We start from the raw sequence: 16485 nt of genomic DNA, 5'->3' as shown, positions 1-16485 counted from the left end.
CTAATTTCTATGTTAATAGCACCAATAATTCACAATTAGGCTGTCCACGTTGCTAGTTTTCAAACTCTGAACGAAGTTTAGTTTAGAGATGCAGTGTGGAACGGAACCCTTCAGCCCACCGAGTCAGCGCCGACCAGCGATCCCCAGTAAACCACATCTATTCTGCTGAAGAAGGGTTTCGGCCCGAAACGTTACCCATTTCCTTCGCTCCATAGATGCTGCCGCACCCGCTGAGTTTCTCCAGCATTTCTGTCTAACCTTTAGCCACTCTTGTGAATAAGGACCTATATACATAAGTAAAGGGCCTGTCCCACTTAGGTGATTTTTTTCGGCGACTACAGGCGACTAGGCTGTCTGTGGCCACATGGTTGCAGGGTGACACCTGTATGGTGGTGAGTTTCTCCTCAAGTCGCCTAAAGAGTCGTAACGTTTTTCTTGTCGCCGCTGGATTTTTGAAATGTTCAAAACCTTTCGGCCACTGTGGGCTTGACGTAGATTGACTTCTCCTGACGTGGGAGCTGTCGCAAGGAGCACAGGATGACGCAGGTTGTCGCCGGGTCGAGACTTCGGTGAATTCTATTGGCGACTACCTACGTCAACCGGCGACAGGTACCGGCGACTCGATTGTCTTCAGTTGTCGCTGACAGGGTCGTAGCTTGTCGTGGGTAGATGTATGTTGTCGTAGGCGTGGTCGTAGGTGGACGTCCTAATGGGTCACCGGTTGTCAGTAGCTTGACGTCGACTAGGTGGGAGGTTGTCGTGGGGGGGGGGGGTCCAGTCGCTGGTTTTCCGGCAACCTGCTACGACCGTGACTGTCGCCGGCAGTTGCCGAAAAAAATCACCTAAGTGGGACAGGCCCTCAAATCACATTCCTTCATAGATGAGCTTATCCATAGAACGCCGCAAACATGGAAACAAAGAAGCAGAATTTCACAATTACAAAGGAGATTGGTTACATTTCCCTAATCTTTTTCTCACGCCACTATTTATAAAATAGTGTGTTAAAACTCCAACTCCAAATTTATAACGGCACAATAAATGATAGAGTAAAGTGCCCATTGTAGAAAAACACCCAGCCTGTAAGCAATTACCACGTAATTAAGTTCCCCAGTCAAAAGCACAGGCGCCAATGTTGAAGCTGAGAATTCAGCAGGCACTGGAAAAGAGTTTACTTTCAATAACCAAGTTCCAGAACAAGGCGTCACAGTTTAAGGATAAGGGGGAAATCTTTTTCACACAGAGAGTGGTGAATCTGTGGAATTCTCTGCAACAGAAGGTAGTTGAGGCCAGCTCATTGGCTATATTTAAGAGGGAGTTAGATGTGGCCCTTGTGGCTAAAGGGATCAGGGGGTATGGAGAGAAGGTAGGTACAGGATACTGAGTTGGATGATTAGCCATGATCATATTGAATGGCGGCCAGGCTCGAAGGGCCGAATGGCCTACTCCTGCACCTATTTTCTGTTTCTATGTTTCTATGTTTCTAACCTCATGGGCTTTATCCGGATGCTCCGGATTGCCGCCACATCCCAACTAGATCGGCGTTGACACACAGAGTCGTTTACCCAGGGGAGGTTAATCAAGAATCAGAGGACATAGGTTTAAGGTGAGAGGGGAAAGATTTAGTAGAAATGCAAGGGGCAACTTTTCCAGGTGGTGGTGGGTATGTAGAATGAAGCATAGAAGCATAGAGAAAGCATAGACTAGTAGTAGTTGGTTAGTACCTACTACTAACATGAAGGTAGTATCTTTCCTTTCTTTTGGCGTCAGATAGATTTTATTGATTTTTTTAAATTCTCTATTCCTTCCACTGCCCCATTGAATAAAATCATAAGACACAGGAGCAGATTCGGCCCATCGAGTCTACTCTGCCAATCAATCATTGCTGACCTACTTTTCCTTCTCCACCCCCATTCTCCTGCCTTCTCCTCATAACCTTTGACGCCCTTACTAATCAAGAACCTATCAACCTCTGCTTTAAAAAATATCAAATGACTTGACCTCCACCCCCATCTGTGGCAATGAATTTCACAAATTCACCACCCTCTGACTAAAGAAATTCCTCCTCATCTCCTTTTTTTGAAGGCATGTCCTTTTATTCTTAGGTTGTGCTCTCTGGTCGGGCAACTGAATCATCCTACCACAACTGGAGAGCAGTGCTGAACTACTATCTACCTCATTGGTGACCCTTGGACTATCTATCCTTGATCGGACTTTGCTGGCTCTATCTTGCACTAAACGTTATTCCCTTATCATGTATCTATACACTGTAAATGGCTCGATTGTAATCATGTATAGTCTGTCTGCTGACTGGATAGCACGCAACTGAAGCTTTTCACATAAGCTCAGTACACGTGACAGTAAACTGGTCCCAGCCTCTGGGAAACTTCCTTCCTAAATTCCTCCCGACAGCACATCACTGAATCAGCTACATGTTCAGAATTGTTCAACAACTTCCATTTTGTCAGAGCTTGACAACAAATAGTGTCATTAATTTTTACCATCTTTGGTGGCGTGGGGTTATCTTCTGGCTTGTAAATCCGGAACTGCTACATTTTTTGTCCACTCCCTTGGATAAGAAGAATTTTCCTGGCACGGGATAAGCTTTTTTCCCTGGAACCTTGAACATATTCCGTTCCCCAACTGCAGATTCCTGAACTCAACTATCTGCAGCCACGAGTTGTGCTTCCTGCCTCTCGTTCCCGTAATTCACTTTCCTCAGAGCCTAACTACCTGACCAAGCCGGAGATGGACAGTAAAAGCTGGAGGAACTCAGCGGGTCGGACAGCGTCTCTGGAGAAAAGGAATCGGTAACGTTTCATGTCGAGACCCTTCTTCAGAATTCACCTATTCCTTTTCTCTAGAGATGCTGTCTGACCCTCTGTGTTACTTCAGTTTTTCTTGTGTCTACCTTCGGTTTAAACAAATATCCTGATATGGTGGCCAACATTTATCCTTCTATCAAAGTCAAAGAACTCATTATCTGGAAATTATATTGATAGGATTTATAAGATCTTCAGACATTCAAAAGGATAGGAGAATAACAGCCATTCAGCTCATCGAATCGACTCCACCATTCAATCATGGCTGATCTATCTTTCCCTTTCAACCCCATTCTCCTGCCTTCTCCCCATAACCATCAATACCTTTAGTAATCAAGAAATTGTCAATCTCCGATTTAAATATACCCATTGACTTGGTCTCCGCAGCCGTCTGTGGCAATGAATTCCACGAATTCACTGCCCACCGACTAAAGAACCTTCTCCTCATCTCCTTTCTAAAGGTTTATCCTTTTATTTTGAGGCTGTGCCCTCTGGTGCTGGACTGTCACACTTAGTGGAAACATCCAGCGTACAGTTTTGGTCTCCTAATCTGAGGAAAGACATTCTTGCCATACAGGGAGTACAGAGAAGGTTCACCAGACTGATTCCTGGGGTGGCAGGACTTTCATATGAAGAAAGACTGGATTGACTCGGCTTGTACTCGCTAGAATTTAGAAGCTTGAGGGGGGTTCTTATAGAAACTTACAAAATTCTTAAGGGGTTGGACAGGTTAGATGCAGGAAGATTGTTCCCGATGTTGGGGACGTCCAGAACAAGGGGTCACAGTTTAAGGATAAGGGGGAAATCTTTTAAGACCGAGATGAGAAAAACATGTTTTTCACACAGAGAGTGGTGAATCTCTGGAATTATCTGCCACAGAAGGTAGTCGAGGCCAGTTCATTGGCTATATTTAAGAGGGAGTTAAATGTGGCCCTTGTTGCTAAAGGGATCAGGGGGTATGGAGAGAAGGCAGGTACAGGATACTGAGTTGGATGATCAGCTATGATCATATTGAATGGCGGTGCAGGCTCGGAGGGCCGAACGGCCTACTCCTGCACCTATTGTCTATGTTTCTATCCTCTCCACATTCACACCTTGCAAAGTAACTCCTGCATTTACTAAAACTAGAATATTGTATAAATACAAAAATATTTCACAAGCCGTGAAGTACTTGGATAATCATGAATAATCCTATCCACGTGCAAAACTTTCAGTTCAATGTTGCCTGGCTATAAAGAGACACCTGCCAACACTAATGCCAACAGCCAAACAAAGCACAGACCCATGAATACACAAGGGGCATGGCAACCATAGCAGGGCCATTCTTTGGCACGTGAACAAAAATGTCACACACGTGACCAGATGCCGTCACTTAAAGTGATGCTTTTTTTTTTAAATCTCGTAAGAGACTCGTCTTATTTGTTGCTATTTTCCTACCTACGGAACTATAATGCACGTCTGCTGAAGATATGAACATTCTAGCTTATTAAAATTCACAGAGTTTGGAAGATAAAGCCGGGTTATCAAAAGAATCCTTCCGGGTTTTTTGGGGGGGGGGGGTCGTCACACACGTGACCGGTCATATTTGACCTCTGACCCTTAGACCAACATAACCCAGACATTTTTGCTCGGTAAACTTTGAAAGAAAATATGAATCATATTTACAACACAAAACAATACACCTGTAATGCTTTCAGAAACAGAAGAGATGCATTCCACAATTATTCATATGTTTGTTCACACACGTGACTAAGAATGGCCCAGCAAAGGTGGCTTATTTTTAAAAAATGTATTAAAAAAAAAATTCAAATTCCCCACTGTAAAAAGGTACAAGAACTTCAAAAACATGACCACGTTTTCTCCAGGAAATGCTTCTTTTTGCTAGCAAAACACTGACATTCCCTCTGCAAAATTTGGCCATCTTATGCAGGAGGTCTTTGGGAAGTGAATCTGGCTCTTGTACAGCTGAACGGAGCAATACTGCAGAACACCGAGGTCCACACTAATTATTCTGGGGATCTTAAAACATTTCAAAAAGAAGATGAATATACCAGTAACAAATGGGCATTTGTTACACAATTGCAGAGTCAAAATAAGACAAGGAAATGGTTTCATAGTATTTTTTTCGGCTGCCAAATACTTTCCAGTCAAGGTTATCTTCTCACCACAGTACATTCTGTGAGATAGAGGCTGCAGTGGATCCGTTTCAAAGCACGTTCTCCGCCGCATCTTTGCAATCGAATACTTAGCTGCATTCAGTGGTCCTGTGAACATTGGCCCTATGTTCCATGTCACGTTGCCCCCAGCGATCTGCTATCCAAGCCACTGCATGCAGCCAGACACACCGGCAACATGCCCTATACTGTGCAAAAGAAGTCAGCAACATTTGATGTGTAGGAAGGAACTGCAGATGCCGGTTTAAACCGAAGATGGGACACGTAAAAGCTGGAGTGGCTCAGCTGGACAGACGGCATCTCTGGAGGGAAGGAATAGGTGACAATAGACAATAGGTGCAGGAGTAGGCCGTTCGGCCCTTCCAGCCAGCACCGCCATTCAATGTGATCATGGCTGATCATCCCCAATCAGTACCCCGTTCCTGCCTTCTCCCCATATCCCCTGACTCCGCAATCTATGAGAGCCCTTCTCCAGAGATGCTGTCTGACCCGCTGACTTACTCCAGCTTGATGTGCCTGTCTTCAGCAACATTTGAAGTCCTTCCCAACAACTCAGTGCATGTACAAGGGACATCTGCGCAGGAAGGAACTGCAGATGCTGGTTTACACCGAAGATATGGACGCAGAACGCTGGAGTAACTCAGTGGGACAAGCAGCATCTCTGGAGAGAAGGAATGGGTGACGTTTCGGCCCGAGGCCCTCCTTCATGACCTATTCCTTCTCTCTCCAGAGATGCTGCCTGTCCTGCTGAGTTACTCCAGCTTTTTGTGTCCATAACACGATATCGTTTCCATTCAACCCGTGCTGCAGAAATGGGCAAAAGCCTAAAATGTTTTGGGTTTTTTTTAAATAGGGGAACAAAAGAAAAACTGATGTCATGGTTACCATGGTTACACATACTCTTTGTTGTGCTTCAGTGCCACATGGTCTGATTCAAAGTAGTACACGTCAGGCTCCTCGTCCTCTTCCTCCTCTCTAGACAGCTGGCTGCCATTCTCCCTGCTGGCAGGCAAGAGCCCTCTGTGCAGCCCGCGCTGTGCGGGCGAGTCGGGCAGGTCACCACTGCAGCAGCCTCCCCCCGCCTCGTCCGGCTCCCGTCCAGCTCGAGAGTCTCCCTCCTCCACTGTCGCACAGCGTTCCCTGTCCGCGGCCACCGCCGCTCCGGCGGGCGGCCCACAGTCGCCGCCGGGGTTGGGGAATTTATCCTCCCCCGGCCCGCAGTCCCGGGGGGACGAGCACGTCTTTTGAGGGCTGCCCTTGCCGGCGGCAGCCCTCCGGGGCGAAGTTCTCAGCGCGTACCTGTGCTCCTGCGACTCGAACGGGGAGTCGGGCGCGGCGGACGCCCCCGCGAGGGGACCCACGTCCTGGGCCGTCGCGTCCGGGCCCGCGCCGCAACACTGCTCCTTCGACAGGGACGAACTGTACCCCACCACGTCGACCTCCTCCTCCGATTCCCTGATTTGCGGCGGGTTCTCAGTGGCGGGAAGCGCGGCGGACCGCTGCGACAGGCTGCCCGTGTGGCAGTCACTGACTGTCTCGCAGTCTTCCCACTGCGAGTCTCTAGAAGGCACATTGGTCTCTGAAGTGGCGGCCATCTTGCCGCCGTTCAGCAGCAGGGAATGACCGCCAGAGTTAACGCTGACAGTGTCTGTGGGTAAAATGGGTGCACGCGTATCCACACGTTTTGGTTTATGGTTCAAATGAAGAGGTTCACACTCACTACGCTCCGAAGAGGCAGCAGCAGCAGCAGCAGCAGCAATATCTTTCTCATTGATCCCATTGGCAGCTTTGTGTGAAGATGCCTCCCTCAGCAGCAACGGGTCCTCGTGCCCGCCATCCAAGTCCTTCATCTTTTTGATCTCCCTTTTGTCACAATCATCCAGTAGAAGAAAGCGCCGGGCGCGCTTGAGCTGCGAGGAGTCGCCATCGCTGTTGGGGGCCGGCCCCTTGCGCTCGAGGGGAGCCTTCTCGTTCCTAGCGGGGGGCGACGGGTCCTCCAGGCTGTCCGCGGGCTCCGAGCGCGAGCATCGCTTCACCCGCTTGAAGCCGGGCAACACCGGCTGGCAAATGTCCAGCAGCTTCTTCTCGTGGTTGTCCTTGTCCGAGCACAGCAGCCCCCTCTTCCTCGGGCTGGCCCACGGCTCCCGGGCGCCGTGCTGCCTGCACTCGCCGACCTTGCCGCTGTTGGCGCCCCTCGGCTGCGGCGTGGCTTCCTGCTTCTTTTTCGGCGATCGCGACCTCAACTGGGGGAGGGGGGAGGAGTCGTCAGGGTGGACTATGCTCCGGTTCCTCAGCGTTCGCCCGCAGAAGTTCTCGTCCAAACCGTTCGACCCAACTGACGACCTTGTGACTCGCTGGGATCTAAAAGCAGCCATGCTACAGGAAACTCCTAAAAGACCACCATCATGGCTCTCTCATGAGCACCAAGTGAAGGGAACCTTGAGAATACAAAAGAAAAGAGCAAATTAAGCTAGAGGCAGTAAACAAAATATATTGCATACAAACACCGCCTGAATGTACTTTGACTTTGCCTGGCCCGACATTCTACAGATCCACCACCGATTTACCGGCATCTTTGGTTCCAGAGCCTTTCTGCATTATCCATTTTGCCGGGTTCAACTGAGGTCACGGCCTCTGAGGGGACTTGAACGGTACTGGAACGGTCTGCCCAGGTTGCTGAGGGGCCGAGATAACGGCCCGCAAAGTCAGGCCTGGAAGTCCACTAATTGAACGGATCGGTTGGCTCTGGCCCAGCCAGAGTTCCAGAACCCCGGGCCACAGCGGGGCAAATTCAACCCGCCGATCGGCCGCGGAAGTACCGATGAGGTTGGGATCGGTCTCATCACCTGGACTCAGCGCCACATTTTTGAGGGGACTTCCAGTGGGGGGGAGGAAGGACTACAAGCTCGCTCTCGTAGTTTTTTCCAGATTCAAGGAATGCCGGACCACCAAGTTGCCTGAGAAATCAGTGGTGGACCTGTAGTCGGCCATTTAGTTTTCAGCTATTCATTACTTTGTCCTTCAAGTGAAAGACTTCCTGTCCTGTCACAATAGCGTGCTTTACCACAATACGCATTTATCTTCTCCTACCTCAAGTACCACAGGAAAAGAGCAAAGCAGTGGAATTTTCTGGCTGACAATAGACAGCTACTTAAACAAGGAAGGCCAAAAGCTATGAGGAGCAGGCGAGAACATGGTGCTGAGGCCAAGATTGGTTCATCCATGTTACTGAATTGCTGAGCATGTTTGCGGAGACAACTGGTTTACTAATGCTCCTTTTCTTCAGTTTCTTCTTTTCTTCAGGTATTCCTGCTACTTAAATCGGCGTTATTCACAATTTCTTACCTGATAATTCCAGCATTTCACTTCGGTTACGTACCATGTCATAGAGTCATACAGCGTGGAGACAAGCCCTTCGGCCCAACTTGCCCACACCCGCCAACATGTCCCATCCCACTTGCCAGCGTTTGTGGCCCAAATCCCTCTAAACCTGTCCTATCCACGTACCCGTCTGATTGTTTCTTAAACGTTGCGACAGTCCGTGCCTCAACTACCTCCTCCGGCAGCTCGTTCCATGCACCCACTACCCGTTGTGTGAAAAAGTTACCCCTCCACAGAATCCTATAAAATCTTTTCCCCCCCCTCACGTTAAACCTATGCCCTCTGGTTCTCCATTCTCCTACTCTGGGCAGGAGACTGCGTGCGTCTTACCCCATCTATTCCAGTCGTGTCTGGAAAATCCCATAAACTACATACGTCTGCATGGTACAGGGTCGGTCATTCTTCTCGTCGAATGTTTCTTGGATATGTTCGTGGAAACACAGTCATGACTCCCTTGTTCTTTCTTCAGTTTGTGAGGTTTAAATTTACTATCCGTACAGTGCTGTCGCACAGAGCAAAAAAAAATGCGTTATCCTCAAAATGGATGTGTAGAGAACAAAAGAGTTCCATTCTGTCTAGGATACCATGCTCCTGACAGCACTTTCTGAGAAACATCCATTTTGACATGTAGGCTTTTCTCTTCTACGCAGCAGACTGCACAAATATGAAAGAGCAGAGGACAGAATATCCATGTTTCCACTGACAGATCCAACTAACATTCAACAAGAATGACGATCGACTATATTTCGTGTCAACAGTGGAAGCTAAAGCAGTAACGTGAATTTCGCTGGATATATGCGACTTATTCCAAAGTACTTTACAGAAGTTATAAAAGGTGGGAGATCAGGACTAACACTATTTGAAGTGGTGCGAATGACTGGAGAAATGGATAAAACTGGAAGAGGAGCAGATCAGTTGTTCCCACAAGCCTGCACCCCGTCATTCAGTGGGCTGATCCAATCCTGGCCTCAGCGCTACATATCCTCATAGCACCACCCCCTGTCTTGCCATCCTTCCCCTCACCTTAGTTGTCCCACCAGTTGCACTGTCGTCCTGTCGAGTTTCATTGGCTGTATAACTCGTTCCCACCTACCCCACCAGCCAACAATGGACCATTGTGGGCTCCACGTTTCCTTGATCAGCTTTACTTTTTGCATATCTTTCATTCGTTTGTTCCATATCTCTACATCACCATCGAAGGGCCGAATGGCCTACTCCTGCACCTATTGTCTATTGTCTATATCTCTCGTTTCCCTTTCCCCTGACTCTGTCTGAAGAAGGGTCTTTGACCCGAAAAGTCACCTATTCCTTTTCTCCAGGCATGTTGCCTGACCCATTGAGTTACTCCAGCTTTTTGTGTCTATCTTCTTGTTCTCCCCCTGACCGCGTGGGTCTTCCTCGGCTACTCCGGTTTCCTCCCACACTTCAAAGACGTACAAACTTGTAGGTCAATTTGACTTCGATAAAAAATTGTAGATTGTCCCTCGTGAGTAGGATAGTGCTAGTGTACGGGGACCGCTGGTCGGCGAGGACTCGGCAGGCCGAAGGGCCTGTTTCCGCGCTACAACTACGCTAAACTCTTAGAAATCTTACACTTCACCAGTTCTACGGTGGAGATAATACTGACTGATTGCATCAGTGATTGGAAAGCCCAGAAAGGAAGGGATCTAGAGAGAGCATTGCCTAAAGAATGCAGCTAAAATCAAAAACCCACACCATCCTCTCATTGCTGCTACCATCAGGAAGGTGGCCACAGGAGCTTGTGAACCTTTACAGGCAGGTTCAAGATCAGCTTTATCCACCTCCTCCTCCTCCCCCATCCCTTGGAATGGAATACTTTATTGTCACATGAGGCAGAGAATTCCACAGATTCACAATTCTCCGCGTGGAAAAGCTTTTCCTCATCTCAGTCCTGAATGGCCTAGCCCTTATTCTTAAACTGTGTGGCCCCTGGTTCTGGACTCCCTTAACATCGGGATTTTTTTTACTGCACCCAGCCTGTCCAGTCCCTTAAGAGTTTTATATGTTCCTGTAAGATCCCCTTTCATCCTTCTAAATTCAACTGAATACAAGCCAAGTCGATCCATTTTTCCCCATCGTATGTCAGTCCCGCCATCCCGTGAATTAACCTTGTGAACCTACTCTGCACTCCCTCAATAGCAAGTATGTCCTTCCTCAAATTAGGAGACCAAAACTGTACACAGTACTCCAGGTGCGGTCTCACCAGGGCCCTGCGCAAATGCAGTAGGACTTCCTTGCTTGTAAACTCAAATGCTCTCGCTATGAAGGCCAACGTGCCATTTGCTTTCTTCACTGCCTGCTGTACCTGCTGCTTACTTTCAGACACCACATACAGCCACCACTTACGGCGCTTGCAAAGTTACAAAGTGCCCCCGCCGACTCTTCCTTTGTTCTCCCCCACAGCGATTTCCCCCACACTGGGTTCTCGTTTGCTCTCCCCCCCCCCCCCCCCCCCCCCCCCCACCCCACCTCGATGATCTCCCCCACGTCGGATACTCCAATGTTCACTGCTCTTCCCCCTCTCTCCCATCCCTTATTAACCATCAGGAGCTTGAACCAGCCAGACAGAACCGTAATAACCCTGCCCCACTGTACAAGTTCATTCAAGAGCTCTCCCGAGTTAAAAAAAAAAATCAAACTCGTTGTAAGCGCGTAGCATGTACATAGTGGGTACGTCGGAGCTCGGGGACGTCTCTTAGCGGCTTGTAACGCTAACGGCAGGTACTCGGGAAACGCGGTAAGCTCGAGAAGACTCGTGAAGATTTTTCAACAAGTTGAAAAATGTCCACGAGAGCCGCGAATACTTACGAGCGGCCATTACCGTAAATCTCCGAGTTCGAATTAGGGCCAAACTCGGGAGAACTCTTGAATGAACTCGTACAGTTGGACAGGGCTTTAACCACATTCCAATCTCAGCACCGAACTACTGTGGACTTTGCACTGTGTACTTTAGCTTGCACTATCATGGAATAATTGTTGTATATTTATCTGTTGTACGGTTGTGTTTAATGTGCCTGTAAAACTGCAGCAAGAGTTTCATAGTTATATCCACCAGGAACAGAATAATTGGGCATCATTCCATCAGCTTTGCCATTTACTTGCTGTGCCTCATGTTCACTTTTTGGTTTCATGCACTGGGACTCATTCCTTCGTACTATATCATGTTGTCCACACAGAGTGATACAGTGTGGAAACAGGTGCTTTGTCCCAACATGCCCACACTGACCACCGTGCGCCATCTACACTAGTCCCACCCGCCTGCGTTTGGCCCATTTCCCTCCAAACCTGTCCTGTCCATGTACCTGTCTAAATGTCTCTTAAACGTTGCGATAGTCCCAGCCTCAATGACCTCCTCCGGCAGCTCGTTCCATACACCCACCATCACCATTTGGGTAAAAATTGTACTTCTCAGGTTCCTCTTCCCCCCTCAGCTTAAACCAATGTCCTCTGGTTCTCGATTCCCCTACTCTGGGCAAGAGAATTGGGCGTTTACCCGATCTATTCCTCTCATGATTTTGTACATCTCATGAGAGTCTTTAGATAATTAATTGTATTTTCATTCTTTCTTCCAAAATGGATAATCTCACATTTTCCCCACATTATATTCCATTTGTCTTCTTATATCTCATCAAAGATCCACACCATCCTGGCCACACACTCATCTCCCCGCTACCTTCAGGTAGAAGGTACAGGAGCCTGAAGACTGCAACAACCAGGTTCAGGAATAGCTACTTCCCCACAGCCATGAGGCTATTAAACCTGGCTCGAACAAAACTCTGAACATTAATAACCCATTATCTGTCATTTTGCACTTTATCAGTTTATTTGTTCATGGGTTTTGTAGTCAATGCCTACTATGTTCTGTTGTGCTGAAGCAAAGCAAGAGTTTCATTGTCCTATCAGGGACACATGACAATAAACTTGAACTTGTACTATAGCCAATTTTCCTAATCAATACCATTTACAGACTCCTCCTTGCTAATCCATCTACCTTTATGTCATGTATTAATTAACTCAGCGGGTGAGGCAGCATCTCTGGAGAGAAGGAACGGGTGACGTTTCGGGTCAAGACCCTTCATTAGACCCGAAACGTTGTCCATTCCTTCTCTCCAGAGATGCCGCCTCACCCGCTGAGTTACTCCAGCATTTTGCGTCTACCTTCGATTTAAATCAGCATCTGCCGTTCTTTCGTACATACTTCTTATATATTTATATCATCATCAATTTTGTCTGTCGGATACTTGGTCCCTTCATCCGAGTCATTAATACAGCTTAAAAGCAACGGAGGTCCGAGAACTCAACTACTTACTGAATGCGGATCCAAAAATAACCCATTTATCCCAATTCTCTAGTTTCTGTTAATTAGCCGTGGCCTTATCCTTGCCAACAATATTATTCACTATCCTGTATGCATAGTGGTAATTTATCCAGTACCTTTTAGAAATTCAAATGCATAGCATCTAATGCTTCCCCTTTCTCCAGTCTATATGGTACATCCTCAGAGAACGTCAGAAAACAGCTTGGTCTCGGAATCACAGTGACATAACGGTAGAGCTGCTGCCTCACAGCGCACAGCAATCATAACCACGGGTGCTGTCTTGTCTGCACAGAGTTTGTACATTTTCCCTGTGACCGTGTGGGTTTTCTCTGGGTGCTCCAGTTTCCTCCCACACTCCAAAGACATACAGGTTTGTAGGTTCATTGGCTTTGGTAAAATTGTAAATTGTCCCCAGTATGCAGGATAGTGTCGGTGTGCCTGGGGTGATCACGGGTCAGTGTTGTCTCGGTGGGCTTTCTATTTGATCTTGTTGACCTACAACTCCGTGCTTTTATAACTTCTTGGTTTGATATTTTTAATTACGCAAACTAAGAAGTATCAATCTCAATCACAAAAAGTTCCAACAGTCTCAAAGGAAAAAAAAATATTCGCTAGCCTAGACTTGAATTCCTTCCTTTAGGGCCTGTCCCACTGTACGAGGTAATTCACGAGCTCTCCCGAGTTTAAAAAAAAAACAACTCGTGGTAAGCACGTAGAATGTACGTAGCGGGTACGTCGGAGTTCGGGACATCTCTTAGTGGCTCGTAACGCTAACGGCAGGTACTCAGGAAGACTCGTGAAGATTTTTCAACAAGTTGAAAAATGTCCACGAGAGCCCCGAGTACCTACGAGCGGCCATTACCGTAATTCTCCGAGTTCGAAACTCGGGAGAATTCTTTAATTACCTCGTACAGTGGGACAGCCCCTTTAGAAAGTAGACCCTGCCTCACACAAAGCAGCATTTCGAAAAAGTAGCAATTGTCCGTAATTTAAGAAATGGCATGTATGTTAAACAATTTTGTTTCACCTCGATCCAAGATACTAACTCTGAAGACAGTGGCTCCTTTCTATACTACAATTACCAATGACTCTTCACGACCTCACTAAGCTAACTATGACTCGTATGTGGATTGGAGATGTTAAATTCCTGGACTGGTAATTACTGAAGATCAACTAACTTTCATTTGTTAACATATCCTTTGCAAGAGGCTCAATGGAACGCATTTGGGCCAATGTTTTTCATCTCGTGGTGTCAGTTGTACCACTCTTGCCTCAGGAAGTACAGATTCAGATCTCACTCCAGAGACAGTATTGCAGGATCAGTTTTTCAGATGAAATCGTAATGGGTCTTTTAAACTCGGTTTAGTTACGTTTAGGGGGATACAAGGCGGAAAACGGCACCTTCCGCCCACCGAGTCCATGCCGACCCGCACATTAACACTGTTCTACACACACTAGGGACAATTTACAATTATCTCAAGCAGGTCACGGGGAGAACATACAAACTGTAGACAGCACCCGTAGTCATTTTCAAACCCAGGTCTCTGGCGCTGTAACACAGCAACTCTATCGCTGTGCCACCATGCCATCCGATTAATGTGGTCTTTCTCCACAACTCTTTTAAAGCTAATAAAACTGTGGGCTCTGGTCCCAGAAGGCTCGCCCCACGTACACCTCAGTCACATGCCTTGCGAGGATATAACATAGAAAATAGGGTCAGGAGTAGGCCATTCGGCCCTTCGAGCCTGCACCGCCATTCAATATGATCATGGCTGATCATCCAACTCAGTATCGTGTACCTGCCTTCTCTCCATACCCCCTGATCCCTTTAGCCACAAGGGCCACATCTAACTCCCTCTTAAATATAGCCAATGAACTGGCCTCAACTACATTCTGTGGCAGAGAATTCCAGAGATTCACCACTCTCTGTGTGAAAAACGTTTTTCTCATCTCGGTCCTAAAATATTTCCCTCTTATCCTTAAACTGTGACCCCTTGTTCTGGACTTCCCCAACATCGGAAACAATCTTCCTGCATCTAGCCTGTCCAACCCCTTAAGAACTTTGTAAGTTTCTATAAGATCCCCCCTCAATCTTCTAAATTCTAGCGAGTTCAAGCCGAGTCTATCCAGTCTTTCTTCACATGAAAGTCCTGACATCCCAGGAATCAGCCTGGTGAACCTTCTCTGTACTCCCTCTATGGCAAGAATGCCTTTCCTCAGATTAGGCGGCAGGCGCGGGCACACCGCGACGCCCTGTGTCTCCCTTTCAAGGGAGATGCTAAAAATGCATTTCGTTGTCTCTGTACTGTACACTGACAATGACAATAAATTGAATCATTTCATTTCATTTCATTTCATTTCATTTAGGAGACCAAAACTGTACGCAATACTCCAGGTGTGGTCTCACCAAGACCCTGTACAACTGCAGTAGAACCTCCTTGCTCCAATACTCTAATCCTTTTGCTATAAATGCTAACATACCATTCGCTTTCTTCACTGCCTGCTGCACCTGCATGCCTACTTTCAATGACTGGTGTACCATGACACCATGATATACTGCAGTACCTTCAAATAGATATGTCTTGATCATTGGCTTTAGGGAAAAATGGGTGATAATTAGCCAGGATTTTGCCATAAATGCCTTTTCATGCCTTTTTTGATTATTTCAGGAAGATGTTGCCTTTTTCACGAGTGCTTAAATCTGCCTTTTACCACCAGGGTGAAACCCGGCTGTAATTGGGTGTTAAGTGGCGATTGGAGAGGGGTGCGTGGGAAAGGGTCCAGTCTTTTCAAACTGGAGTCAAGCTGTGAGTAGGTGTGAAGTGTTGGTTAGGGATGGGGTGTGGGGGTACCAGGGTTAAGTTTCTGTTTATCGAACCTGCAGTAGAATTCGTTCAGGTCGTTGGTCAGCTGACGATTGTCCAAGGAGCGTAGCTTGTGATTTCTTGCAAGCCCTTCCACTCTGAAGAAGTTTCATTTGCTGAGAACTTGCTCCTCAACTTCTCAGAGTACCTTTCCTTGGCAGCTCTGATTCCTCTTCTTAGCTTGTACTTGGCCTGCCTGTCGAGGTCTGTATCCCCGCTCCTGTAGAATCTACCCCTGCAAGTGTCAAAATGCCTAACGTCAAGTCAACGCCTTGTAAAAAACGGAACGATTTGGTGAGAGTGTACAGGTGTGATATATTCTCTAGAGACAACTGTGTGCTGTTTTGCAAAGCAAACCGTTGTGCTGTTTTGCAAAGCATGTGAGAAAGCAGTGAATCATGAGAAGAAATATTTTGTCTCCCAGCATGTACAGACAGCTAAATACAAGTCGGCGGCAGAGAAACTGAAGGTAGGAAATACACAAGCTTGTCTCCCTCATACATTTACTGCTGGCTCCAGTCCCAAATCTGAGTTTTTGAGTGATCTGTGTAAAGCATTCATTGATGCTAGAATTCCACTGTGGAAATTGGAGAACAAATCTCTCAGGGGGTTTTTAAGGAAATACACAGAGGAACATATACCAAGCCAGTCATCATTACCGAAAAGTTATGTTGACAGCAACTTCAACATTGTTGTGCAGAAAATTAGAGATGAAGTTGCATGCAACAAAATGTGGATCTCAATAGACGAGACCACTGATGCTGTGGGGAGAGATGTTGCCAATGTGGTCATTGGTACACTGGTGGCAGGTCAACCATCAAAGGAGTATCTCTTGACATCGGAAGTAATGGAGAAGTCGAAGAGCTCAACAATTACTCGGTTGTTTACATCTTCACTTGCTGTACTTT

The 16485-nt window shown here is 47.1% G+C and overlaps 1 protein-coding gene across 5 annotated transcripts in view; it reads right to left on the bottom strand.

Annotated features, from left to right (window-relative positions):
* The window catches only part of zzz3 (zinc finger, ZZ-type containing 3), a 129464-nt gene that overhangs the window by 59370 nt on the left and 53609 nt on the right, over positions 1-16485 (bottom strand). For 4 of the 5 annotated variants that reach the window (XM_055641315.1, XM_055641313.1, XM_055641314.1 and 1 more), the window contains exon 2: positions 5894-7431. In XM_055641315.1, the coding sequence (XP_055497290.1) occupies positions 5894-7368 (1475 nt within the window). In that variant the 5' untranslated portion in view covers positions 7369-7431. Of the gene's footprint in view, positions 1-5893; positions 7432-15591; positions 15802-16485 lie in introns of those variants that run through there. The other variant, XM_055641316.1, reaches the window with a different exon arrangement.

Source organism: Leucoraja erinacea, chromosome 10 (genome assembly GCF_028641065.1).
Source record: "Leucoraja erinacea ecotype New England chromosome 10, Leri_hhj_1, whole genome shotgun sequence".
Taxonomy (NCBI): domain Eukaryota; kingdom Metazoa; phylum Chordata; class Chondrichthyes; order Rajiformes; family Rajidae; genus Leucoraja; species Leucoraja erinaceus.
The sequence above is the reverse complement of the archived record's forward strand: the minus strand, read 5'-3'. Positions and strand labels throughout refer to the sequence as shown.